The sequence below is a fragment of the Crotalus tigris genome, unplaced genomic scaffold (genome assembly GCF_016545835.1).
Source record: "Crotalus tigris isolate CLP2741 ecotype Arizona unplaced genomic scaffold, ASM1654583v1 scf7180000023830.6690815, whole genome shotgun sequence".
Lineage (NCBI taxonomy): Eukaryota > Metazoa > Chordata > Lepidosauria > Squamata > Viperidae > Crotalus > Crotalus tigris.
This window is the reverse complement of record NW_024100214.1, coordinates 5,910,994-5,937,192: the sequence shown is the minus strand read 5'-3', so window position 1 is coordinate 5,937,192 and position 26,199 is coordinate 5,910,994. Positions and strand designations below refer to the sequence as shown.

Genomic DNA, 26,199 nt, shown 5'->3' with positions numbered 1-26,199 from the left:
AGTCAAGCTCTGCAATTTAGAATCCAATTGATGTTGCAATATTCACTGGCAAAAGAAACAGCGTTCTTCATTAGACAAAGCTAGAAACAGAGGGAGAGCATTACAGAAACAGCCAGTGAGCATTACAGAAGCATTCCATTCTCTTGACCCTGTTTGTTTGAGTTTATAAAATAGGTAAGCTTTGTTCTTCTTTTTCTTCTTGTGCCATATCCGTTATCAGACGTTGGCGATAATGTTGGCGATCCTGTTTTTATCAGCAGCCACACGAAAAAGTGCTGCTGAGTTTTGCCCAAACCAATCCCTTAGATTTTGAAGCCACAATGTTTTTCTTCCGCCTGGACCTCGTTTGCCTTCAATCTTTCCCTGGAGGATTAAATGGAGTATGCCGTATTTTTCTGGGTGTCGCATCACATGTCCAAAATATTCTAATATTCTAATTTTAATTGTTTTGATGATTTCCCTTTGTTACCATATGTTAAAAGGAGCTATTACTCAGTTTTTGACTCAGTTCAAAATCCATGCATGATAACGGTAGGTTCCTCCAGTCTTCTTAAGAGGGATGAGCACTGTTAGAAATTCTGTTTATATAAAGCACCATAGAGCAAACAAAAAGTACAGTCTCCATGTGCTTTACTGCTTAGCTATTTAACTGTAACAGGAAACAGGAAACTACTTAGAACAAAAAAGCATAGCGTATATACCATAGATCCAAACTTGTAAATATTGCCATCTACTGGCTGAATACTACTGTACTTGTTGCATAAAAATACATTCCAACAACAAATTCTAACAGATACAAACTGGAAAAACTAGTTCAAATCTTATTTATTATGTATTTATCTGGGTGCCTTAGGCAAGCCATTAGCAACAACTCCAACCCTCTCTTCCAAAAAATGCTTAGGACCTCCTTTAAAAAGGTGTTTTAGGGACTGCCAAAACCATGCATATTAAGGCTCACATATTTTTATTCTTCAGGAAACTCCACATAAATATTTATATTTATCAATAACATTTTCCTGTCAATGTAGGTCGACTGTCCTATGGCCTGACACATGTTTGTTCTGAGTGCAATCTGGTTCAGAAGAAATTCTCTTTATAGGAAAACACACCAGAGCACTACTTTCTGACAGCTCTGCTCCCTGGCATGTAGACAGCCTTTGAGAAGGATATGGGAAAGAGGAACTCTATTACATATAGAGAACCTAAGAACAAATCCCAGGGCTGCAGAGAGGATCCCAAGCTGTGCCTGGCTCAGAGAGGACAAAGGAAAGGGGTATTACTAATGCTAAGGTGACCCACTTTACTGAAATCACTCAGAGAAGAGAGTCCAGCATCTGCCAAGCCTTCTTTGTCTTTGGAACATTTTAATCTTTCATCTGCTCTATCCAACTATTTCACAAAGGGCCATAATAACTAAATGGGAAGCTGACATTCTGCAAAGCAACCATTGTCTCTAACGCAATTGTGATTTACAAAGACACTGCTGTTTCTGTTGACAAATTGGCTATACAACTAAGAACTACATGCAACATTCACTCTTTTATTAGCCCTTTCCTTTTTCAAACAAGCCCAGGCTAATGCTTTTAATGAAAATAGATATGATTACATAATCTTTTTTGGCATGTACAACAGCACCATGAAGCATTGCTTTGTCTTTATTACTGAGTCAACTGAAGGAAAATTCAACTGGTGGTTAGTACTCTTTAACAACAAATTATGAAGAGGTCTGCGTAATCTAAAAATCTGCATGCTTCTATACTTAATGCCATTTATAGGCTGCCCTATGTAATTTTTTGAAAGACGGGTAGCCATATAGACTTGATAAATAAATAAATAAATAATATCATGAGGTTCTTACTTTATGGGATTTTTATTGTTTCAGCAATATCAGTTTCTACCAAAAAGTAAGGCATTACTAGACTACAGAAATGTTTAATGGGATAAGGACAAAAGCAAGGTAAAAATTGCCTCTGAGGTTGCCAACTAGTGGCAAATCATTATGTTATCGTTTATTCTGATTCTTCTATTTCTACCATTAAGCTATGGACACCAGGGGTTATCCTCAAGAGAAAGCAGAGGCCACCAGACAGGAATTATTTTTAAAATCTTTGCCTGCAAACTTAGGCATCTCAAGGTTTAAGTATGATGAGCGCTGCTGCTCTCAGCAAGATTCAGCAATGCCCTTTACACATGAGGGCCAGCAAGTTGGCATTAAAACTATTCTCCTGCAGTGAGTATAGGCCAATTCTGCTTTAGAGCAAGAGTCCCCAACCTCTGGGCCGTGGCCCACTGCCAGGCCACGGCCTATTGGGAACCGGGCTTCACGAGAGGTGGGCTGGTGTGCACATGCACACAGTTCAACTTGTGCAAACGGTAGGCCAGTTCACAAACGCAGTCCGGTTCCCCTCTCCCCCCCCCAGTTGGGCTGCCAAATCACAAAGGTGGGGGTCACTGCTTTAGAGGAAGGAGTGGGGACAAAAATAACAATCTGCCTCAGGGGTGAACAAAGGCTGGTGTTTTGCTTCCCAAGCCCCTTGGGAAGTATGGCCAGGGGAGTATGCAATTTTTTAGTTTACATAGTTTGCAACATCACGGAATGTATGTGTGGGAAGAGAGCAAGATTATGCCAAATTTTGCCCCTATCTGCATTTTTCAAGGTTAAAAAACACACAAAAACAAAATGAAAGTCCTAAGCAAAGGTAGCGTACCCTTTCTAGCAAAAAGGTCTAACATTAGCTGTCTTATGCTGCAAGTCCCCGTATGGCATGCTGGGAGAGCATGAAGTAGAGATCAATACATGTGTACTGAATGGAAGAAAAGTTCACTTTGTTCCCAGCGGCAAGAAATGGTTTGCTCATTTCACTACAAATCCAGGGATGAGGAGGTTATTCTTAGTAAGACGGCTGTCTGTCTCCCATGGTCTGCTTTGCAGAGGTTCTGTGCTATGGAAACAACTTGGCAAAGAGAGCTCTTTGGCAAGTTCCCAATTCAAAAGAAAAGTAGGCGAAGCAGTTGAGCAAGCTGGTGGGAAATTTCATGCCATTATTATTCACAAGCTCATCCAAATGGATGACCTGCCAGTCTCTGAACTGCTATTCAGAAATAGCATTAGGATGATGCATAAGAGGTTGGAAAGGAATCCAGCATTTTCTAACAAGGAAGGAAGTTTTCAGTTTTTACTTTTTTTGGATTTCCCACACTTAGAAGAGAAGGCACAGTTCAGGCCTTATTGTTTGTATTCCAGTGAGCTTATAAGCATGAAACCAAACTTTTCGTTGCTGGGCAAGGTGGTTGTTAAGTGAGTTATGCATGATTTTATGACCTTTTTTGCCATAGCTGTTAAGTGAATCCCTGGAGTTGTTAAGTGAATCATGCAGTTATTAAGCAAGTCCAGCCTCCCCCATTGATTTTGCTTGTTGGAAGCCAGCTGGGAAGGTGACAAATGGTGATCACACGATCCCGAGGTTCTGAAATTGTCATAAATATATGCCTGTTGCCAAGCGCCCAAATGGTGATCACATGACCACAGGGATGCTGTGATGGTTGTAGATGTGAGGACTGGTGGTAAGTCACTTTTTTTCAGTGCTATTTTAAGTTCAAACGGCTGCTGAACAAATGGTTGTAAGTCAAGAACAACCTGTACTTTCCCCTCCCAGTTAGTTGCGTCACTGCCTGATCATAGATGCTGAACCTAAGAGAGTAACAACTGCTCTGAACTCAACTGACATTAAAAATAAGTATTCACCCTAGGCACCTGCCCTCCGGATATTTAAAAAAGTTTGACATTACCAGGTACATCTAAGACCACTCCCTGTTCTTCTTTTCTGAGAAGCTACAAAAAAGCTATTGCAGCATTGTTTTAAAGATCATCAAAACAGGACAGGGATTTATGTAATCATATTTGAAAACTAACTTTATCTATACTACCCAATGTTGCAGAGAAAGCTATGGTACTTTGGTATGCTGCATTACCTCTTCTGAGAAACAGATAAAAATGTTTACTCTTGCAAATCTTTAGTACTATAAACTAAATGAGATTTCAGTTGTAGCTACACCCTTCTCCTTACATGAATTACTTCAAGGTTTATAGCTGTTTGAACTGAAACCGTGTGCCTCTAATCTTGGACTATATTATTAAATGAAGGCATGCCAAGATAGACAGAAGGTAAATTAGCTAATGTAATGTGGATAAGATGTTTCTTCTGCTCGGTACACACAAATGTCTTTTGGTCACTACTGCTGCAAAACCTTTCTAGCTTTAACAGATGTATGGTAAGCAGTTAAGCAAGCAGAAGGATGAGAAAATGTTCATTTACCAGATTTCAGCTTCTCGTGAGGTTGTAAAAAATAACAAGATTTTAACCAGAAAAAAAGAACAAACCAAAACAAACAAGCAAAAAAAACCCCCAACCCTCCAGCATTTCTAACATTAATCATTAAGTTCAGGAATTTGATGTTTCTCAGTTATTGTTCATACTGACATGGGAATCTGGACAAATTTTTAAAAGTCAACAGATTTTTTTTCAATAACAAATATTTTTTATAAAACAACTGTAGTTGGTATATGAAATGATTTTATCAAGAAACAGTTTTTTATATTTGTTTCCTAAAGTTGTGATTAATATTAATGAAAATAGTTGGATTAACATTTTCCTTAAACAAAATCTATATTTCCAATTGCCAGCCTGATGCAAGTTATATAAAGTTTTCTCATACCTATGTGGCAACAAAAAAAATTGAATTGTAATTGTAATTGAATTGTAATTCATAGAGGAATGTTTTTACTTCACATTTGAAAAATTAAGCCACAATAGGCACTCTTTTCCTGGCTGCCACCTAGAATCCCTTCTAAATCATTGCATTTCAGTGATAAGAAACACTAATTGCTATAAACAGCTAAAGCAGTGATAGCGAACCTTTTAGAGACTGAGTGCCCAAACTGCAACCCAAAACCCACTTATGTATCGTCGGGTGCTGGGTGGGTGTGGCCCATTGGGTGGGTGTGGCCCATTGGGTGGGCGTGGCTGCAGTGGTAACGGCAGACTGGGTGGGACTAAAAAGTTCAATCAATCAATTCCAATTTTGCGAGATCTGTTTTTTCCCGCAAGAAGTTGAAATTGATTGATTGAACCTTTTTTTTTTTTTTTGCACACGAAGGCGGAGGCCCAAAGCGAAAAGGTTTTATAAAGCCCGGCTGAAGGCCTAGGACTGGGGCGATGGTGCATGTGCCCACAGAGAGGGCTCTGCATGCCACCTGTGGCATGTGTGCCATAGGTTCGCCACCACGGAGCTAAAGGCATAGCAGCGATATGGTTAAAACCTAGCAACCTCTAATCTAAATGCAAATTTTTCAGTAAGATTTCTTTCTGGAATTATTTGTGACCATGAAATGTAATACTGACCTCTGTACATCCCAAAATATCCTTCAGACCGGATTGTTTTAATAAGGCAGTCAGACCTGTTTGAAAGATGGATGGATCAAAGAGTTATTAGACATTAATACACTGAAAAAACAGAATAACAGAATAATAGAGTTGGAAAGGAGCTTGGAGGTCATCTAGTCCAAACCCCTGCTCAGGCAGGAAACCCTATACTATTTCAGACAAATGGTTGTCCAATCTCCTCTTTAAAACTTCCAGTATCGGAGCATTCACAGCTTCTGGAGGTAGGTTGTTCCACTGGTTAATTGTTCTAACTGTCAGGAAGTTTCTCCTTAGTTCTAGGTTGCTTCTCTCCTTGGTTAGTTTCCACCTGTTGCTTCTTGTCCTGCCTTCAGGCGCTTTGGAAAATAGCTTGACTCCCTCTTCTCTGTGGCAGCCTCTGAGATATTGGAACACTGCTATCATATCCCCCCTCGTCCTTCTTCTCTTCGTTAAACTAGACATACCCAATTCCACCAACCGTTCCTTATATGTTTTAGCCTCCAGTCTCCTAATCATCTTTGTTGCTCTTCTCTGCACTCTTTCTAGAGTCTCAAGATCTTTTTTACATCGTGGCAACCAAAACTGTTCAGTCTTCTCAAAATCAGGATACTGCAGATATGTGGAACAGCAACTTCCATCCACATAGCCAGTTGACTGGACTTGCAGTACAGTGCATATGAGAGCAAACAGATTGGCAAGGTTGTGCCAACAGTTTCAGTGCCAGGCTATCATGAGTAGAGAAAATCATTCCAAGGCTTCGATTTGACAGCACTGCTCAGCTAGTTGGCCCCCAATGGAAAACTCTTCATCCAACATTACAACACGAACACTGTCCTTTTCTAATGCATTTCTTGACATGGAATACAAGTTTGTAAGATACAGGGTTTGCATTACGATGTCACAGTGCACATTTTGTCACTTGCCATCTCTTGATTCCCCTCAGCAGATGCCTACATTGGAAAACTATCTGATAACATTATTTCGGTGCCAGGATTTCATTCTTGTTTTCAAACTGTTTAAAAACAGCTCCCCTTTGATAAGAGGTACAGAACCCCTTAAGAAAAATAAGAGCAAGAAATCAAGTCCATATATAATGAAGAACAAGAACATTTCATTCTCAAGAATATTTTCTTTTCATAAGAAACATCAATTCCTTTGAGAAACATCTGAAGCTAAATAAAAACAGCCATAAGCAAAGTGTTTCCCCAGCCACTTATTTGCTGAAATTTTGGGTCATCTAACCTTGATGAATGATTCTTTTCATACTTGAGTAGACTTTAAATACGTAGACTTCAAAAATACTTTGCATGCTAAATGTTCTAATTTTAGGTCAATCATATATATTATAAGCAGGATATTTCTTTCTTTAAAAAATAATTTTACAAGTTGATCATTTCTATAGTAACAGAGTATTTGTGAGAGATTTGAATTCAGCAGGGACTCTTATTGAAAGATGGGCTCTTGAATATAAGCAGGATCAAGACAATTTTGGAGGGAGGTAGAGGGAAAAGAGAAAAAACATGAAGTTTCCTTTGTCTCATAAACACAGATATTTATTTAACTAAGAACAGACCACATGACAAAGAGAGACTGAGGCAGTGTGTGAAGACCCTTCTCATCTATCGCTTATCATTTGCCTCAGTGTACAAAAGACTCTTAAGTGCGAAGAGATGGTGATCCCCAAAATCAACTTTATAATAAAGCCTGGAGACCATTTTCTCTAGCCTGAAAATACCTGTTGTGATAACATAATAATTTCTTTAACAGGCTGAAATTTATCTTCCCATCTTCAGGGGAGCTATAATCAACAGATTCAAACAAACAAAGCTCTTTTTAGGGTTCCCATTGCATTGCTTCTCTCCTGTTGTGTATTAAGCATCTTTGATAGTCAGCATAGACTGCATTAATCCTTCAGTGACCTTGCTGCATGAAACATGAAAGGGCAATACCCAGGCAATGGAGTGAGGTTTTTAATGTTTTTATTCTACAATAATCCTGCAGATAAATCAGGCTGAGGAAACGAGTAGCCCAAAATAGACCCAGTGATCTTATGCTGATGACTAAGTGGGAAATAGAACTCAGATCTTCCAAGTCCAAAGTGAAAACTTTTATCCTTCTATTTTGTCCAGATGTAAAAGGATGACAACTTCAACTGGCATGACCAACCAATATCCTTTAGGCATGTTGATTATAGTACTAATCACACTGGCATGTAAAAACTATCATAAAATCGATATTTGGAAACAGAATACAGAATACCATAAAACATTTGGTGTGTTCACCTCCTGATATTTGACTATGCTATTTTCTATGGGCTACTTTCAAGGCAGATTCATCTCTGAATATCTCCCTGAATTTTTAAGAATCTTTCAAGTATATTAGAAGTTCTGCCATTGTTGAAGGCATTGGGGAATCTGATAAGGAAATATCTATGAAACGATGACCCAAAGGATCACGGGTTGTCTAGTATAGTAATACACAACTGGCTCCAGACTATACTCAGAGAGAGCTTAACTGTTCTTCATTAGACTGGAGGGTGATGCTAAAGGTTCAGCCCTCGGCTCCATGCTTTTTAATCTTTTTATGGATGATTTGAGGATGAGGTAGAGAGATTACTTACTAAATTAAATCTGTAGGTGAAATAAAGGGGGGGTTAAAATAATTTGGTGTAATGGTCAGTGCACCAAGCCAGAAATCAAGAAATTGTGAGTTCTAGTCATGTCTTAGGCACAAAGCGAGTCCTAGAACAAGGCAAGAACAAGCCACTTCTCAAAAAAAAAACCTGGACTTGTCCAGAAAGTCATTATGAGTCAAAATTGATTTGAAAGCACAAATAAAAAAATGAATAGTCTACAGGACAGCAATAAGATTAAAGATTAATTTAATAGGATTGCAGCCCAAAAAAGTGAATGAAATTTTAGGCTTCATTAACAGAAGTACATTTTCCAAGTCACAAGAAATTGACATTGTTTGTTGTTGAATCCTGCCTTAGGTACTGTGTACAGTTCTGTACACTTCACTGTAAAGAGGATTCAGACAAATTGGCAAAGCTTCAGAGAAGAGGCTCGAGGATGACAGGGGACTACAAATTATGTCTGATGAAAGAGACTGAAGGAATTGGGAATATTTAGTTTTGAGAAGAGAAAACAGTGAATAGGATACGACAACACTCTTCAAGGACTTGAAAGGATACAAAACAGAAGAAGGTCACTAACAATTCATATACTGAATCAGGGATGTTGGAATAGAACTGGGAAAATCCAAGCTCTGTTCACATTTAACTGTGAAACCTCAGTGGATGACTCTTGAGCCAGACCATTTCCCTCAGCCCAACCTCACTTTACAGGAGCTGAAGGAGGGATAGCCCTGAGAAAGTCTCCTTGAGCTCCTAGAGAAAAGGGTTAGGGCGTAGGAATCTAATCAAATAAACAATTATGCTGAATCATCCTAGAGAGTAGAAAATTGATCAATTAAGTTATAGGAAGGGAGATTTTAATGGAGTGTTAGGAAAGATTTCCTAGTACAGTTGAATTAATTACTTTGAGAGATGGTAAGAAAACTGGTCTGGTTTAGTGGTTAAGGCAACAGGCCATAAACCATGGGGTTCTGAGTTCTAATCCAGCCTAAGGCATGGAAGCCAGCTTGGTGACTTTGGGCCAGTCATATTCTCTTAGTCCAACCCATTTCACAGGAGAAAATATGAGGAGGAAAGAATACTATATCTGTTTGTTGTCTTCAATTATTTAATAAAGGTGGGATAACAATTTAGTATATAAGCAAATAAACAAATTTCTCTCTTACTGCATGGACATTCACACGTGTTCCAATAGTGAATGACAAACACCAGATTTATTTATGTGTCACTGAAGCTTTAATATGGATTTTTGCACAAAGCAGGTGCTGTATTCAATGGCTAGAATGACTCCATAATTATTTTATTACTTATTTAAATTTATTATACCTACCTAGTGGGTTAAATCTCTCTGAGCAGTGATGCAGAAATGTCTCTCATAGGCACCCAACTCTTAAGATTATTAAAACTACTACAATAGCTCTAAAAACGTCTCTCAGATAATCAAAACACTGTGATGCAGTGTTGATGAACTAGATTAAGATCGAAGTTCCACTAAAAAAATGTGGCCTAGTGGATCTCAGTAAACAGCTCCACAGGATTTTTGTGCAGACAAATATAAGCAGTTCACACAAAGACACAACCGATTAAAAAATAAGAATGTATGAATGCTTTCTTTTCTCTTTAAATCTATGGGGTACTTACATACTGGTGTACATCTTCTGGCCATTCTGCTGGTTCTGTAAACGTGTTTTTGCCAAGTCAATAGGAAACACACAGGTGACCCCAATGAGCCCAGCTATGCCTCCATTGATCAACTTGGCAGGTAAACTGTAAGAAAAAGAGCACAGGAGTTCATTCCCAAGAGAACAGCAACCCAGCCACAAAGGCAAGAGAAATGTAGAGAAATGTCAGGTTGCAGCATCTTAAAGATTTTGATTTTTTCACAGCAAGTTTCATAGGCTGGAGACTATTGAGTCAGCGCTATATTTGATGAAGGGGGGAACCTACTCTTGGCAGGTTGTGATACTTCCGTTTATCACTTGACTCAAAACTGACTGTGTTATAAAAAAAAGTAACTCTTTCAGAACTGATCAAACCCTATCCCTGTTAATTCAAGAACATTTTTTGTTCTGTGTATGTGTAGTTATTTCCTCTAACTTTGTTTTTCAGAAATCTTTTTATAACATTTCTGAAAATCCACCCTCCAATGGTATGTAAAGCTTGGATCTCACATTGATCTCCACAACACCAGAGGGGTTAAGAATATAGATAACAGTAGGCTCCTTTATTGTACTACAGTGATTTTCTTTTGTTTAATCTTAATTTAATAAGTCAAATTTGGCTAGGTACTTACAATGCTGTGCCCCAAATTTTACAGTTCCAACCCACAATGGCTATATGTTAAGTCAAACCCGACAAATCACAGTACAGTTCAGTGTAATCTATAAACCCATGTAAAAGATGACAAAACTCCCATTTTTTCATTTTTAAACAGTAAGAATTTCCTTCAGTCAAGCTTAACTTTCTACTAATGATATGTCTACCTCACCAAGATTGTTAGATGCTTTGAACACTTAAGTCATCTCATTGAGTTCAATGAGAGTTAACTCTCAGACAAGCTTGTAACCCTCAAATCTACAGGAATCCCATGTTTATCACACTTAATTGAAAAAAAAAGGATTTATAGAATCCTTACAGGATCTCCAACTGTATAAGAACTGTATGGAACTCTGGCTCTCCTTATTTTAACAGCATTATTGACTTGACTTTCAAATAGAATGGCCAAGATTAGAAGGCCAATTATTAAAAGGGAGAAAGAAAAGATACCAGTCTCAGATAGTGTAGCATATTCTATTCAGCCTGTACAAAGAATGTTTACTAGATAGGAAAGGACAAAGGGAAACAGGAGAGCAAATTCAGTCAGTTGGTTAAAGAACTCTGAGGATTTTCAAAAGACACAGTTGGAGGTGTATCATGAGGAGTTGTAAGACAAGATAAAATATGTGGGAGTTTAGAGGTCAAATATGAACTTCATAAAATACGATATTTTCTCCAGATCAGCCACTATATCATCTAAACTATCTTGGGTCACCTTGGAAATTTAGAAGATACCCCGGCATGAATCCATTCTGTTGCTTAATTTTTATAAAGCTGATTAGAAAATATTCCTGCAAATAGTGTAGAGCTATTAATCTTTTTAGATTCTACTCTATTTGCAGCATTATCAGTTGGGTCCAGCTGCTTATATGTAGAAACACAAAATACAGACAAGAGCCTAAATTTAAAATGAAAAGAAATCAAAGATTGGTTTCATTTTGAACACTTGGTGCTTGAATCAAACACAGGAACTGTTTAAGACTTGTTTATGACCAGTCTGCAATTCTGTATTTAATCTACAAAGATTCTTTGTAGAGAATCTTTATATTCTAAATTTTTTCTAAAAATTAGCCAAACAAATAAGGTGCCAGTACACTAAACGAACCTATATATACACAACTATCAGTATTTCTGATACACATAAAAAATGCCTCTTCATCTTGGACTATCAGTATTTCTGATACACATAAAAAATGCCTCTTCATCTTGCACGTTCTAAGTTTTCCTTCATTTTAAATCTTCTTATCCAGTCTCATCTGTTAGTTACATTGTCCTTTGGAGAGCTATGCCTCTTTCCATTTGTATACAGTGAACAAATAATATGCTCATTTGCATTACAAATCATTCTGATACAGATACTATAATAATCTTTCCAACTCTGTTATTCCATAATTCTGATTTTAATATAAATTCTTATTATGTTTTTATACTTTACAGGTTTGACTCTTACTCTAGCCTTGACATTACAAAAAGAATCAAAGTATAAATGACTGTTATAAAATTATGTATTTGGACTATATAGTTTATCAGTCCCAGATAACCTTGCAAATGTCACCTATCATTATAATTTAAGATCGAATTTCCTCAAAATGATGCTTTCTACATGTATTCAAACAACTCTCCAAATTATAGTCAGTTGAGAATAAAGTTCCAATTAACCAAAATTGGGGAACTTAATTATTTTATTACCTGGCTATGTATCTGTCAAGAAATTGCGCAGCAGGTGTCCAAATGAAGTCAATGACGCCGTCACAAACTTATAGTTTTATATAAATAAATATATTTAACATCTATATTTACAGTAGATAAGATAGTCAGGCACATTACTACATCATGAGGTAAATTGTTAGGTAAATCACAGAACACACAGAGCACACAAAAGAACAAGGCAGGAAAAAAGGGAAACTCGCTTTTATACCCAGCAACCAATCATAATGTAGATTGCCTCATGTAGGAGCCCAACCAATCAATTACCACTGTTTTCTGGCCCATTATTCACTCTAGTGTTTCAGCTATTAAATTAAATATCTTAATAGTATACATATTAATTTCATATTTTATTGATATATTCCTGTACATCCAAAATACCACCATTAGTATTGATACTGATATGATATCCTATAAATATTATTTTCTTTCTTTTCCTTTTGGTTTCTGTTTCTACCATTTTGATATAAGCCAATCTTGAGGAAGTGCCCAAAGGCACACAAGGATAAGAGCACTATGATATACACCAGCGGTTCTCAACCTGTGGGTTGCGACTCCATTTGGGGTCGAACGACCATTTCATGGGGGTCGCTAAACAACGCAGTCCGTCATTTTTTCCCCTTTTCCTTAGCTGTGCTACTCCTTTTTATTCTATTGGCTTTTGAAAGCCAATAGAATAGACTCTCTTGAATAGAGTCTAATTCTATTGGCTTTCAAAAGCCAATAGGAATTGTCCAGGCTGTCTCTGCCCTGATGAGCCCGCCAAAAGTCCCATTCTGCAAACGGTGCTGCAAGTTGTCTGCAGCGAAGGCGAGCTGTCTGGAAGTTTCCACCCCTCCCTGCTGAGCAACTACTAAAAATGTAAGTAAAAGAGGGCCAGGGGTGGGAGGTGGGAGGCTGGCGGGCGCAGGGAGGGTTGCTGGCATGCGTGGGACCCGGCGAGTGCCTTACCTCCCTTGGACTGGGCCAGCTGGTGGCCCAGCCGGTGGTCAGCCTGCTCCGTCTCTGCCGCTTGCCAGCTACGCCTCGGCTGGCGCAGGGGGGGGGCACCACGCATGCGCGGCGCTCCCGGGCAGGGAAAGTCCTCGACTTACGACCAGTTGGGTAGTCCTCGACTTACGACCGGTTGGGGGTCGCGGCATTAAAAAGGTTGAGAACCACTGATATACACCATGACAGAACTGGCAATTCTCTTAATTCTTAACAATCCTGATGTCCCCCTTTTCACTTCACCCTTCTAGACAGCTTTATAAAGATCAGAAATGAATTTTAGAGAAGAGACAAATATTAAGAAAACACAAACTGGATTTTTATCCAACATTTATTCATTTACAATGATAATCTGAAACCTTACAATCTGATTTCTTAGACAGGAACCATTTATAGAGGGAGGATATGCTTTCAAACATGTAATTGTCCACAGGGGAATAGAAGTTCTGTTCTACCATGGAATGCCTGTCTTACTGTTTGAATTAGCCCCTAATTCCTCTTTATCCTCTCCCAAACGAAACACATTAAGGGTAACAAAGGCAGGATCAAAGCAACCTACCCCAAATTCTGCTTTCTCATTAGGGACTACTAAGTACAAATCACCATCTCCATCCAATTTTCCAAAGGTTAACATTAGCTGGAGATGATGGTGCTGCGATCGAATATATATAGAAGACAGATTAGGGAAAACAGAAATAAAGGCAAAAGGAAGATATATTTTGGAGTTGGGGATATAGAAAATGAACTGTGTGGTAATAACACAAAGGAAAAAGTTGGAGAGAATAGCTGAGAGAGGAACAGAAAAAAGCTCTTACCTAATCTGTTTATCAGCCATTTAATTCAGTTCTGATCTTGTAGAAACAAGATTTAATCTTCTAAAAGTCTTCTAAACCTTTGGGGTTACAATCACTTAATTCTGCCGTTGGTTGCCTAGAAAAAGATGGAAATAACACTAACATTATTACTTCTAGTCACTGTTATCTTTGTATACGGTAAGAATGTTTTGATAATTTCCCACATATTTCCAAGAGAGATCTGATGAAATTTCATGCAAAAATGGCTAGAATGAAGAAAAAATGCATTTTATTCCAGTTGGCCACAAATGGTAAAATGAAATGTATCCTTAAACATTATTTTTATATTTTAGGCACATTTCCTATGTTACATCTGACTATTAATTTTGCAATCCATATGAAAGACCCAAGCAAGCCATTTCCTTTTGTATTGCTAACCTTAACTTGTGAGAACTATTGTTTAGATATTTGAGATATTTACCAAATGGAGCTATTTCATTCAGAATAGAAATTAAGTATATTCATTTTTCAATGTATTCCCGGAAAGATCATTTCAAGCCCTTCCTGCTATGTACTGAAGCAAGTAAGCAAGCTCAGTTGAAGGAATGACAGCTAAACTATCTCCACCCACCTCCCATACGGCACTAAGGCATTTGCCAAATGTGCAGACACTGGAAAGAATCACAAGAGAAGTGAGGCTGCCTGTTGAAAATTGTTGCAAAGGATACAAGGAAAATAAAGAGAGAGAGAGAGAAGAAAGGTGGTGGTTATTTCTGCTTCAGATGAATTTCCATTAAGTAACTATGCAGCAAAAGAAATAGCAACATTCTTATGCAAATCCAGAAAAATAACTGATATTTAAGGCAGAACTGGCTGGATTTCCAGGTCTATTTCACATAAACACAAGTTCAGCACTTCTCAAAATCCAAATCATGGAAGTCATTTTATTTTTTTTTAAAAAGAGCACTATAGCTAAAAATGAATATGGTTATAGTTTATTTATATTTAACAACTGGGCTACCTTAATAGGCCAGCTATAAATTATTCTCTGCTCAAGAGTGAATACCTTAACAACACTTAAACCAGTGGTTCTCAACCTGTGGGTCGGGACCCCATTTGGGGTCGAACGACCATTTCACGGGAGTCGCCAAACAAGGCTGTCTGCCATTTTTTCCCCCTTTTCTTTGGCCACGCCCCTGGCACGCGGTGATGTATAAGTGGTTGGGGGTCACCACAACATGGGGAATTGTATTATGGGGTCGCAGCATTAGAAAGGTTGAGAACCACTGCGTTAAACCATCTTGCAGCATTCTCCAAGATTATATACCATAGTAGGCAAGAAGTGCAACAATCCTACAAGGTGCTAGAAATTCCTCAGGGACTAATAGTGAGTATTTGGGGGGGGGGATTTTAATTATTCCCTTTAAACATATTGCAATCAGATCAGGAAACCTGGGAATTATATTTTCCAAAAAGCAGTAACGAAAATGCAGTTGTGTAAGTTCTTAGTCCAAAGAGGTGCTCAAGACTTATTTTTGCAGCTATCTTTATGCTTTTTAAACAACCATAAAATTTCTCGTGATTGTAATTTGTTTTGTTTGATTAGTTCCATATATGCAATTGTTTTTAATAACAGCATCAGGAGATTCATTCACACATAAAAGTGAACAGCTATTTTAAATCCAGCATGTGGCAAAAGGAACGTAGTACATCACAAGATACCGGAACATCACAAAATGTATCAACAGCACAGCTCACATATTCATCAGAACTATCAAGTGATCTCGTGGAATGATTAATTCATTTACTTACTGTTTGTCCTGCTTCACTGCAAGGTTTGTTCATTTGCGCTGTGCTTCCCTAGTTCTCACAGCAAACCCATCAATACATGATGCAATGAGGGTGACATGGTTCCGAAAGAAAGCAGATTTTCAAAGAATTTTGAGGCTTTTTCCTCTAAAAGAATCTTTTATTATTCTGCATAACTTCGGCACTAACAAAGTTAAGCCAGAAACTGAATCCTCCCTCCCCCAAGCATCTGTAACAAAGCATAACTCACTCCTTCATTTTACAGTCATCAATCACATTCTCCAATTAATGTGAACCGTGAGGTGCCCCTCCTGTTGCAGCTGAGCTGATCTTGGCCACACTGTGCCCAGACATTGTTATGGTTAACTTGCATACTTTCCCACCCCTTAACCTACTGCTATCTGTCTTAACTCTAGAAATGCTACTCGGCTAAATAAAACAGGTTTGCTTCTTCATATATGGCAAGCAAGAACATACGATGTTAGCAGTCTTGACAGAGGGGTTTGTTCTTCACCAGTTTATTGTATAGTCTTATAGTCTGACATTGCTTGGAAGCTGAGAGACAGTGACTAGCCCAAGGTCATCAGTTGGCTTTTGTGGCTAAGGAAAGACAAGAACCTGGATTCTCTTGCTCCTTGTCCAGCTTTCTAACCACCACAGCATGCTTGTTCTCCACCAAATTATTTATATTATATTACTTACACACACAGTCCCTAACTTATGATCACAACTGAGACAGGAACATCTGTCACCAAGTGATGCAGATGTCAACTGAGTCATGTCCAATTTTATGATATTTTTGCTGTAGTCATTAAGTGAATCATATGGTCATTAAGTGAATCAAGCTTCCCTCCCCTCTGCTTGCCAGAATCCCCTGGGAAAGTCACAAATGTTGATTGTGTGAATCAGGATGCCCACTGCAAATACATGTCAGTTGACAAGCATCTGAATTTTGATCATGGGACCATCGGATACTGTTTTGTGTGTGAAGCCCAGTCGTCACTTTTTCGGTGCCATCAAAATTTTGAATGGTTGTTAAACTAATGGTCGTAAGTTGAGGACTATCTGTATACATCCATTCATATCCATTATAATTTAGACTTTAGCTACAAAATGATAATAGACACATGGCACACATATAGAACAGGGCAAAACTGAAGAATTCAGCCTTGAAAACAATGAACCAGAAGAGCAGCAAGTGATGACGAAACAAACCACCACCTGGTTTATGTATAACTTATTGCGGAAATCCCTCTTTGAATATTCAACTGTGGCAGCTATGAAGCAATCAGTGATTCACTCTTAAGATAGGTCCTACTAATTAGAGAGAGCTCTATTGCACTCTTTCATTCTCACACATACAGTAATTAGACTGGGGATGATTGTTACCAGGAGGATTAGCCAACTATAAACTTAACCGGAGGATTTACTCTTTTGGCAATAACTCTGCCCACAGAACAGAAAGGCAAAGTGACATACAAGTATTCAAAACTATTTCCCCTATTGCACAACTGTGTTCTTCACCAATAAGGAACAGGTACGTTCATTCCTTTAACAATTGGGAAATCAATGCATGTTTTTAGAGTCCATTAGAAGTTACAACTGATGTTATGAGTGTTTCAGTTCAAGGGCAGGCAGAGACAATGAATTAAAAGCCAGCATTTCCAAGGCGGAATCTGAACAATATGCATCATTGTTTACATATTTTGTTTCTCAGTTCCACAACTCAACCACCAGTTCCCATCTGACGATTCAGATCCTCTCTTTTATTCTCGGAAAAATTCACATTCAAAGAACTGCAAATCTGGAAGGCACAGCAGCAACCAGCTGTTTGCTTTGCTAAAGCAAGCCATCCTTTTTCTTTGAGCCTCTTCACAATCACACCTTTGGAATGAATCACACTGTTCTCTTTCAGAGCTGTGAAGAAATTCAAAGTTACTGCAGTACATTTTAAAAGAGAATGTTGGCCATTGTTTGTGGTGATGATAAGAAGAGGGCCTTCATAAGTTCTGCAAAAAGTCACAAGGGTTGCAACACTATTGCTATAGAGTTTCTTGTCACATTTTTGGCCTAGGGCATCTTATGAGATCAGGCAGCTGCAGCTTGTCCAATGAACTATGGTTAAGATACTTACTGTGATCCATGACATGGGTCAACGGCTGCTGTCAGGCTGTCTAGAATCACATCTTAAAATTAGGAGATAGCAAGTCACAGCCTTTATCCTCCTAAAGTAGTGCATCAGCCACAATTACTTTATCTCCCATGTGACCAGAAGCATTTTTAGAAAATAAAATGATAGACAGTTGCTGCTCAGGGTCTTTGTGAAAATGAGCCTGCCTCCCAGCCAATGTAGCAATATTAAGTTTAAAGAAAGAGAATAATCTTAATTTGCTTTCTGAAAAATGAGTGGTTCATGAATGGCAGATATTTTGCAAAGGTATGCATAATATGTTCTCAACATTACAAATTTGCCTCCTGGCCCTCGAACATTAGAAAGCGGTAACCTAATAAAGATCTATATGCAGATGTCCCAAATTTTCATCCACAGTGGCAAACTGTTTAGTTAACAGTTCTTATATTGCAAATATCTCAGGAAGAGGCCAATCAAGATTGTTCTTTGTAAAGTATCCCACATCCTATACAGCAATAATACTTAGATGGTTGCTTTCCTACTATTTTTGAGGACAATCACCTTTTCACAAGCAATCTTTCTTGAACATGCTTCTGGATATCCATCTGAAATTCTTCTCAGTAGTATTATCCTTCCTTACAAATTTGAGCCAAACACAAGTAACTACATTTTTTTTTAATTGAAAGTTTTAAGTTTTACAAAAAAAATTTCCCTCCCCCACACCCTCCCACCCCTCCCCTACCCTCCCCCGATCTTTCCAGAGCTGAATACAGGCTTAATTAAAAAAAATTTAAAAGAATCTTAAAACACATATAAACCATAAGCAAATCTAAATACATTAATTAAACAAATTATAAAATAATTAACAACAATATGTAAAAAAAAATACAAGAAAGAAAAAAAACAGAAAAAGAAAAAATAAAAAAGTTAAAAAAGATAAAAAATAATCTATGAAATATCTTAAACTTTAATTGTAAATTATTCAAAAACTAAATAATATTTTTTTATATCCAACTTATATTGTATAAAATCTATCCATCTTTTCCATACCAGGAGGTACTTCTCCTGCGACTGATCTTTCAAGAAAGCCGAAATCTTTGCCATTTCCGCCAAATAAGAAACTTTAAAAAACCATTCTTGCAAAGTAGGCAAAGATTCCTTCTTCCAACATTTATAACTACATTTGTAATAGAAACTTCCTTACAAGTTTGAGCCAAACATAAATAACCTCATTTGTAATATAACTACCAAACATTAAATTTACTTATATGCATTTTAGTACTTTGCTGACATTAAGATGACTTCAAAATTATTCCAAATTTGATTCTCTTTATTGAAGGCTGGGGAAAGCTCTTTGGCAAAAAAAAAAAATGCTCATTCCCAGAATATGAATAAAAGTATTAACCAAACAACTAGTAAAAACAACAATAAAATAAAACAGGTATTTGGATTTACTTGTAGTGTGGTTGTAATTTTATTTTATCTTATTTTAAGTTGGGTATATTTGATATTGTATTTTTTCCTCTGTAAGCTGCCTAGAATCGTTTTGATTGTTGCAGCAAAGAAATATATTGAACAAATTAATAAATAAATCTAAATTGTACTCATATACAGTATAAACATTTGAAAAGTTCACTTTTTTCAGTATTAAAATACCAGGATTAATTAGTTAATTTCCTCTGCTGAACTTCTGCTTCCCATGTCCTAAGGAAGAAAAACCTTTGGACAATAACTTCCCTTGTTGTGATTCAACTATAAATCTCTTTGTCTTCTAGGAGGCACTGGCAATATCCCAGAAGAGATCCATGATGACAGCTAAATTTATCTCAAACTAGTCCATTTGTAAGCTTTAATCCAGTGAATTGTCCAATTAAGCTCCTGTGGTATTAACTGTACCGCACATTTTAATTCACAATGGACTAGAGGTATTTTGTGCTCTTTTACAGCACTGCAATCAGAGATCACTACATTCCAAGCTCAATCTGGTTTAAACAAACTTCACTTTTAATCAGTAAACCACCAGGCAAATTCTTTTTCTCTAGTTCATGTTCAGCATCTTGGCTCTTTTGAGCTAGGATACAGGTCCCAGAGCCTCATTTCAACAGTCCTCTGCAGGAATCCTTGCAGCTAACAGCTCCCTTTCACTATCCGTCCTTCTCCTTGGGAGAGAAAGACGATATTGAGAAAAATAAGAGAAAAAGTAGGTCAAAAGTAGAGTTACCAGAAAAAGAAAAGAGAGGTCAAAGAGAAATAGTATCTTGGCCTACTTTCAGCTCAGCTCCCCTTGCATTGTTCCTTCTTTTCACACAATCAATTAGCTCTGCCGCTTTTGATACAAAAAATCTTGCACATCCCTGAGCTTAGACGTAATCCCACTTCTCCATACATTTATCCCAATCATCCCATCTCTCTGTAGATGTCCTTAAATGACCTTAACTGTCTCCTAATATCAGTCAAAAAGGAATTGCAACTCAATAACCCAAGAATCCATAGCTGCATTCCGACATTTTTATTTAGGCTTGTTGCTCTCTTCTGTTCTCACACATTCCTTTTCCTACCTGTCAGTTCTACAAAGGAGCTCCTTCACATTCTTCAGCCTTCACAGAGCAGGAAAATCTGCATGAAGAACTTTCTGAGATAACATATTAGTGAAGAGTGATTAACCTTTGGCCCCCTTTTATTATAAAAAGGATAATACTTTATCAAAGAAACATAGTCCATTTTGTTACAGCATTCCTTTGGAAATCCCACTGCAAATGCTTTGGGTACAAATACTGAAGATCTTTTAAAAAACTGAAACAAATTGCGAAGTTCAAGGTCTCTTTGCTAGATTTGGTCAGTCCAACCTTTAATAATTTTGAAATCAGGCAAACACCCTCTCTTTTTACAGTAAAGTGAAAGGGAATTTATCTCAGCAGATGGCAGTACCTGACCAATGTCTAGTTGGCATTTGAATGGTTGACTGCCAAATAATGTTTTCAGAAATATCAGATCCATTCTCTGCTGTTTTCTTAAAAAAAAAAAAAAAAAAAAACAGAAAATAGTGGTTTTGCTAAGGTTGAACATGACTTGTTGCTGCTTAAATCTACAGAATTAATATCAGATCAGAGTATGCAAAATAGTATGAAATAGCCTTCCCAAAAGAAGAAGCCCAAAGAATACATTTGGGAATTTGTATATGGTTATAAACATTGTGTGATGGGGTGAGCTCCTATCTTTGCCCCGACTCTTGCCAACCTAGCATTTTGAAAGCATGAAAATGCAAGTAGCTAAATAGGTACCACTTCAGTGGGAAGGTAACAGCATTCCATGCACCTCGGCATGTAGTCATGCTCAGGGCTTTTTTTGTCATAGAATGCCCAGAACGGAGTTCCGACACCTTTTTTGGGTGGAATCTTGTAGGGTAGGCAAGGCTAGCTCCCTCTATTAAGAAACAGATGAACACTGCCCCCTAGAATTGGACTCAACTGAACAGGGGAAAACTTTACCTATTTATGAACTATAAAATACTTCATTCATTTGTGGTATCCTAAATTCATTCTATTCTGGGAATACATCATTATATAAATTAACCAATACAGCTTTCCCATTTTTATTTATTTCTTTGTATTGCACCTATATTACTTTTACAAATAACTCAAGGTGACTAACAGCACACTCTCCTCCTATTTTCTGCACAACAACCCTGTGGGCTGAGAAAAAGTGATTGGTCCAAAGTCACCCAACTGTCTTTCGTGACCAAGGCAGGACTTGAACTCATGGTCTCCAGCTTTCTAGCCTAGTGCCTTAACCACTAAACCAAACTGGCTCTCTGATGATTTTTGCTGATTTTTTTTAATCTGATTTTTTTCAGATCTTCACAGCCTATATGGAAACTGATGGCTGGACAGGAAAAGTGGGCCCTTCTCTGCAACTCTTCCTACTGCCAACAGACTTCTCTTTCAAAAAGATACATTTATGACCTCAGTTATTCAATGGATTAAAGACCAAATGTTACCTGAGATATATGAATGAGTTGCTGACTATGTATGGACCAGTACAGCTATGGCTATCCTTCTCTGAAACTGTTAGGAACTTTTCTTTAAAAAAAGTACTGCCTTTGTATCTTTATATATGTGTGAATTTTCCATGTTTGTATTTAATTAAAGACTGTTTTTAAAGAATGCAAAGCAGACAGCAATATGTTAAGGCAAACATCTTTTTCTGTCTCCTACCTCTCAGACATTCATCAACAAGAAAAACAGATCAGAAAGTAGACTTATATCTGCTCGTGTGAGTTGGCTGTGTGTGCATATATGTGTGCCAGCCTACCACTCACATGGCCTAGTTGCAAATAGGCTGTGGCCTGGTAGTGGGCTACAGCCCACAGATTGGGGACCCCTGGTATAGGATAAAAACAAGACAGTCAGAAACCCTAGCTTTGGAGTACTTCTGAGGGGCTGACATTGCTCCCCTGTGACTATTGACTGGACCTTTCTACACAGGAAGAAGTAGAACTACTGTATTTCAGTGACTCCTAACCTTGTAGGCAGTCAGGAACTATATTGTGATCAACAGTATCAAAAGCCTTTAAGATGTGTAGCAAAATGAAAATGCCCACCATCCTTTCATCCAAAAGCTGCCAAAACTCATCCAGGAGGGCAACCAATACAGTTTAAGTTTTATCCCCAGGCCTGAATCCTGACTTTTATGTGTCTAGAGGATTTACTTCTTCCAGGATTCTCTGTAACTATTGCCTTACCATATTCTCCATAAGTATCTCTACAAAAGGAAGCTTGGTCATAAAATTATAGCTATCCAGCATACGCAGATCCAAGGCAATAGAATAGAAACATATTTTCAAGCAGGAAACTCTGTACCATTTCAGACAAATTATTGTCCAAAATCTTCTTAAAAACCTATTGGAAGCATCCACCATTTCTGGAGGCAAGTCGTTCCACTGATTAATTGTTCCAATTGTCAGGAATGTCATAAATGGACAGACATGTTGCTTCATGACATTATGACATTCCTGACAATTGGAACAATTAATCAGTGGAACGACCTGCCTCCAGAAATGATGGATGCTTCCAGTAAGTTTTTAAGAAGAGATTGTTTTGTGTTTGCAGGGTTGAGGCATTAAGCGGAGACACATTGTGTAAACAAGCTTCCTTTATTACTCTCTTCTTACTACCAACAACAACCAAAATGGCACGCAGGCCTTTTATAATGTTCCAGACCCGGACAATGTCAACCAATGATTGCAGAGGCTGTCTCCCGCCTTGCGCATGCCCACAAGGGTGGAGACAGCCAGTCTGGTCCCAGGCAGCCCGGGACCCTTTGCAATATTTCTAAGCCTGCTGAATGCTTCAGCAGGCTCAGGACATAACACCCCTCCCTCCTGGATGAAACAATAATACCTTACTCGGTAACAGCACAGGTACTTGCATTCAAGGGATTGGAGGTTATTGTAAAGCACAATATGCCTGCAGACAGGCAGGGCACTCTGCCTTATAATCATCGAAGAAAAAGAAACGCATCAAACTAATATGCTGGGAAGAACACCCCTTTCAGGAGAATTCCTGTTTGGAGCACTTGCGGAAGCCTGGGATGACCCCCGATCTGGAGCAATAACTGAATTCTGTGAATGTCCCCATTCTGCCATGGGAACATGTACTGTAGCATGTGAACTCCCACTGGAGCTGGAAGGCTCTGGTCCAGAATTAGGATTATGGTCCTCTTCCCCCCCAAAAGCAGAGTTGCTGGGAAGCCTCCAGCGCAGTTGGTCTATGTGTCGTCGGATGACGCGCCCATCGTCCAAGGCCACTTCATATGACAGTGGACCCGAGACCTTGCATATTGCTGTGACCCAGAGATGTCCAGGACCATAGTTCCTTGCCCAGACCAAATCGCCCACCCTTAGTCTCCTAGGTGCCTGCAGCTGTGACACCTGTGATGCCACCCTGTCTGGGTGCAACCTGTCCAGTTTCGTAATGAGGCGGCGACCCCAGCGGAGTTCTGCTGAGCTCTTCCCTATGGCTGTGCAAGGTGTGGTGCGGTGTGCAAAAAGAAAATCAGCTAACCTGCCAGCTCCCATAAGTTAGTCTTTTGAGGGCATCTTTAGTAGTGCGCACCATCCTCTCTGCCTGGCCATTGGAAGATGGGTGGAATGGAGCAGAAGTCGCATACCGGATCAAGTTGGCCTGAAGAAAAGCCTGGAACTCAAAAGAGGTAAATTGGGGGCCATTATCTGAAACCAGGACATCCGGAAGTCCATGTGAGGCGAAGATCCCTCTCAACACCTGGATGATCCTGGCAGTAGTAGTGGAGGAAACAGGAACAACCTCTAGCCACTTGGAATGGCTGTCAACGAGGAGAAGGAAGAATTGCCCCTGAAAGGGCCCAGCGTAATCTATATGTACCCTTGACCAAGGGGCTTGTGTTTTCTCCCACCTATGTACTGAGGCCTGAGGCATTTCAGTCTGGCACACTTGGTACCCGTGCACCCGTGCACCTGGGCCTCAATGGCTTTATCGAGCCCAGGCCACCAGAGATGGCTGCGCGCAAGCGCTTTCATCCGTACTATGCCTGGATGTCCCTCATGCAGAGAGAGCAAGATTCTATACCTCAATGAGACTGGGATGACTACTCTACTACCCCATAACAGGCACCCTTTGAATGTGGAAAGTTCGTGCTTCCTTTGCCAGAAGCTTTGAAACTCAGTATCTGGATACATGTCAGGCCATCCTGACAACACCCATGTCAGCACATGTGTAAGCGTGTGATCAGTGGCAGTTTCTGCAGCTACATCCCTAGTATTGAGGGGAGATTCAGGTAACTCCTGAATGGAGAGAATGTTAATAGCAGGAGCAGGATCTGCCTCTATCTGTTTTAGAGGTAATCTGCTGAGGCCATCTACATGGCCCGTTTCCTTTCCAGGTTTGTGAATTAAAGTGTAGTCATATGCTGACAGGAAAATAGACCATCTCAGCATACGTGGGGAAATAATGTGTGGTGTTTGTTTGTTTGTGGTAAGCAAACCCAGCAAAGGCTTATAGTCTGTGTAGACCGTGAAGTGGCGGCCATATAAGAAATCATGAAATTTCTTTATGCCAGCCACTATGGTCAAGGCTTCCCTGTCAATCTGAGCGTAATTACATTCTGCAGAGTCCTTGAATAGTAGGCCACAGGGACTTGGGTCCCATCAGCCTTCAGGTGGCTAATGCTCCCACCCCATAAGAGGATGCATCACATGCGATGCATGCAGGCAATTTCTCATTAAAATGTGCTAATACAGCATTTGAAGAGAGTAAGGCTTAACCTCATTGAAACTCCTTTCATGGACCTTAGTCCACTGCCATGGAGCCTGCTTATCCAAGAGCCGGTGTAACGGTTCAGCCACTGCAGCTTTGTGAGGTAGGAATGCATGATAGAAATTTAGGAGTCCCAGGAAAGCCTGAAGCTCGCTTTTGGACTTGGGACTTGGGGCCTGCTGAATCGTTTGAAGCTTGGATTCAGCAGGATGGTTGCCTTGAGCATCAATTCTGAAACCTAAGAATTCAGTGGAAGTAACTCCAATTTTGCATTTATCTTGCTTCAGTTTCAGACCTGCTTGGCAGAAACGAAGCAAGACAGCCCTTAATCTTTCAGCTAAGTTTAGAGATGACTCCCCAGCAATAAGGATGTCATCGAAGTAGGGACAGACCCCAGGAATACCACGAAGTGTGCGCTCCATGACACTTTGGAATATGCCAGGGGCTACTTTAACCCCAAATGGCAGTCTTTTGACCTTAAAGGCTCCTCTGTATGTTACGATTGTTTGAGCCTCAGCTGTTTCCTCATCAACAGGTAACTGTTGGTAGGCCTGTGCCAAATCAAGCTTTGCAAAAATTCGTCCCCCCTTGAGGAAGGCCAGAATGTATGCTGTTGCAGCGCTTTGTTCAATGTACATTTATAGTCCGCACAAATTCGGACTTCTCCATTAGCCTTTAGAGGCGTTACAATGGGGGTTTCCCATGGGCTAGAGTCCACAGATTCTAAGATGCCCTGCTGGAGCAGCTTGTCCAGCTCTGCGTCAATTTTGCTTTTGAGAGCAAAAGGCACCCTTCTAGGCTTAATCCTAATAGGTGTGATAGCTGGGTTTAAGCGTAGGGCAATGGGAGGCCCCTTGTATGAACCAAGCTCTGTGCTAAACACATCAGCAAACTCCTTGCAGACTTCTGCAAGGCCTAACATTTGCAAGCTGTGAAGCCCAGTTACTTGGATTCCAAGGGCCTCGAACCAATTGAGTCCAATGAGACTCGTACGATACCCCCAACTACCATGTCTAGTAGGCCTTCAAAAGCCTTACGCTGAACTTTGAGCATAGCCTCCCCCTTCACGCTGACTCTGGAATTCTGGAAGTCAGTGAGAATT

General features: G+C 39.2%; 1 protein-coding gene across 5 annotated transcripts in view; it reads right to left on the bottom strand.

Annotated features, from left to right (window-relative positions):
• Positions 1–26,199, bottom strand: part of SLC25A22 (solute carrier family 25 member 22) — a 68,124-nt gene that overhangs the window by 20,412 nt on the left and 21,513 nt on the right. For 2 of the 5 annotated variants that reach the window (XM_039321927.1, XM_039321931.1), the window contains exons 2-4: positions 13,887–14,001; positions 9,700–9,825; positions 5,403–5,458 (exon numbers count right to left, since the gene is read on the bottom strand). In XM_039321927.1, coding sequence (XP_039177861.1) covers positions 5,403–5,458; positions 9,700–9,825; positions 13,887–13,906 — 202 coding nt within the window. In that variant the 5' untranslated portion in view covers positions 13,907–14,001. Of the gene's footprint in view, positions 1–5,402; positions 5,459–9,699; positions 9,826–13,886; positions 14,002–14,346; positions 15,628–15,677; positions 15,866–20,363; positions 20,626–26,199 lie in introns of those variants that run through there. The other 3 variants (XM_039321929.1, XM_039321928.1, XM_039321930.1) reach the window with 3 other exon arrangements.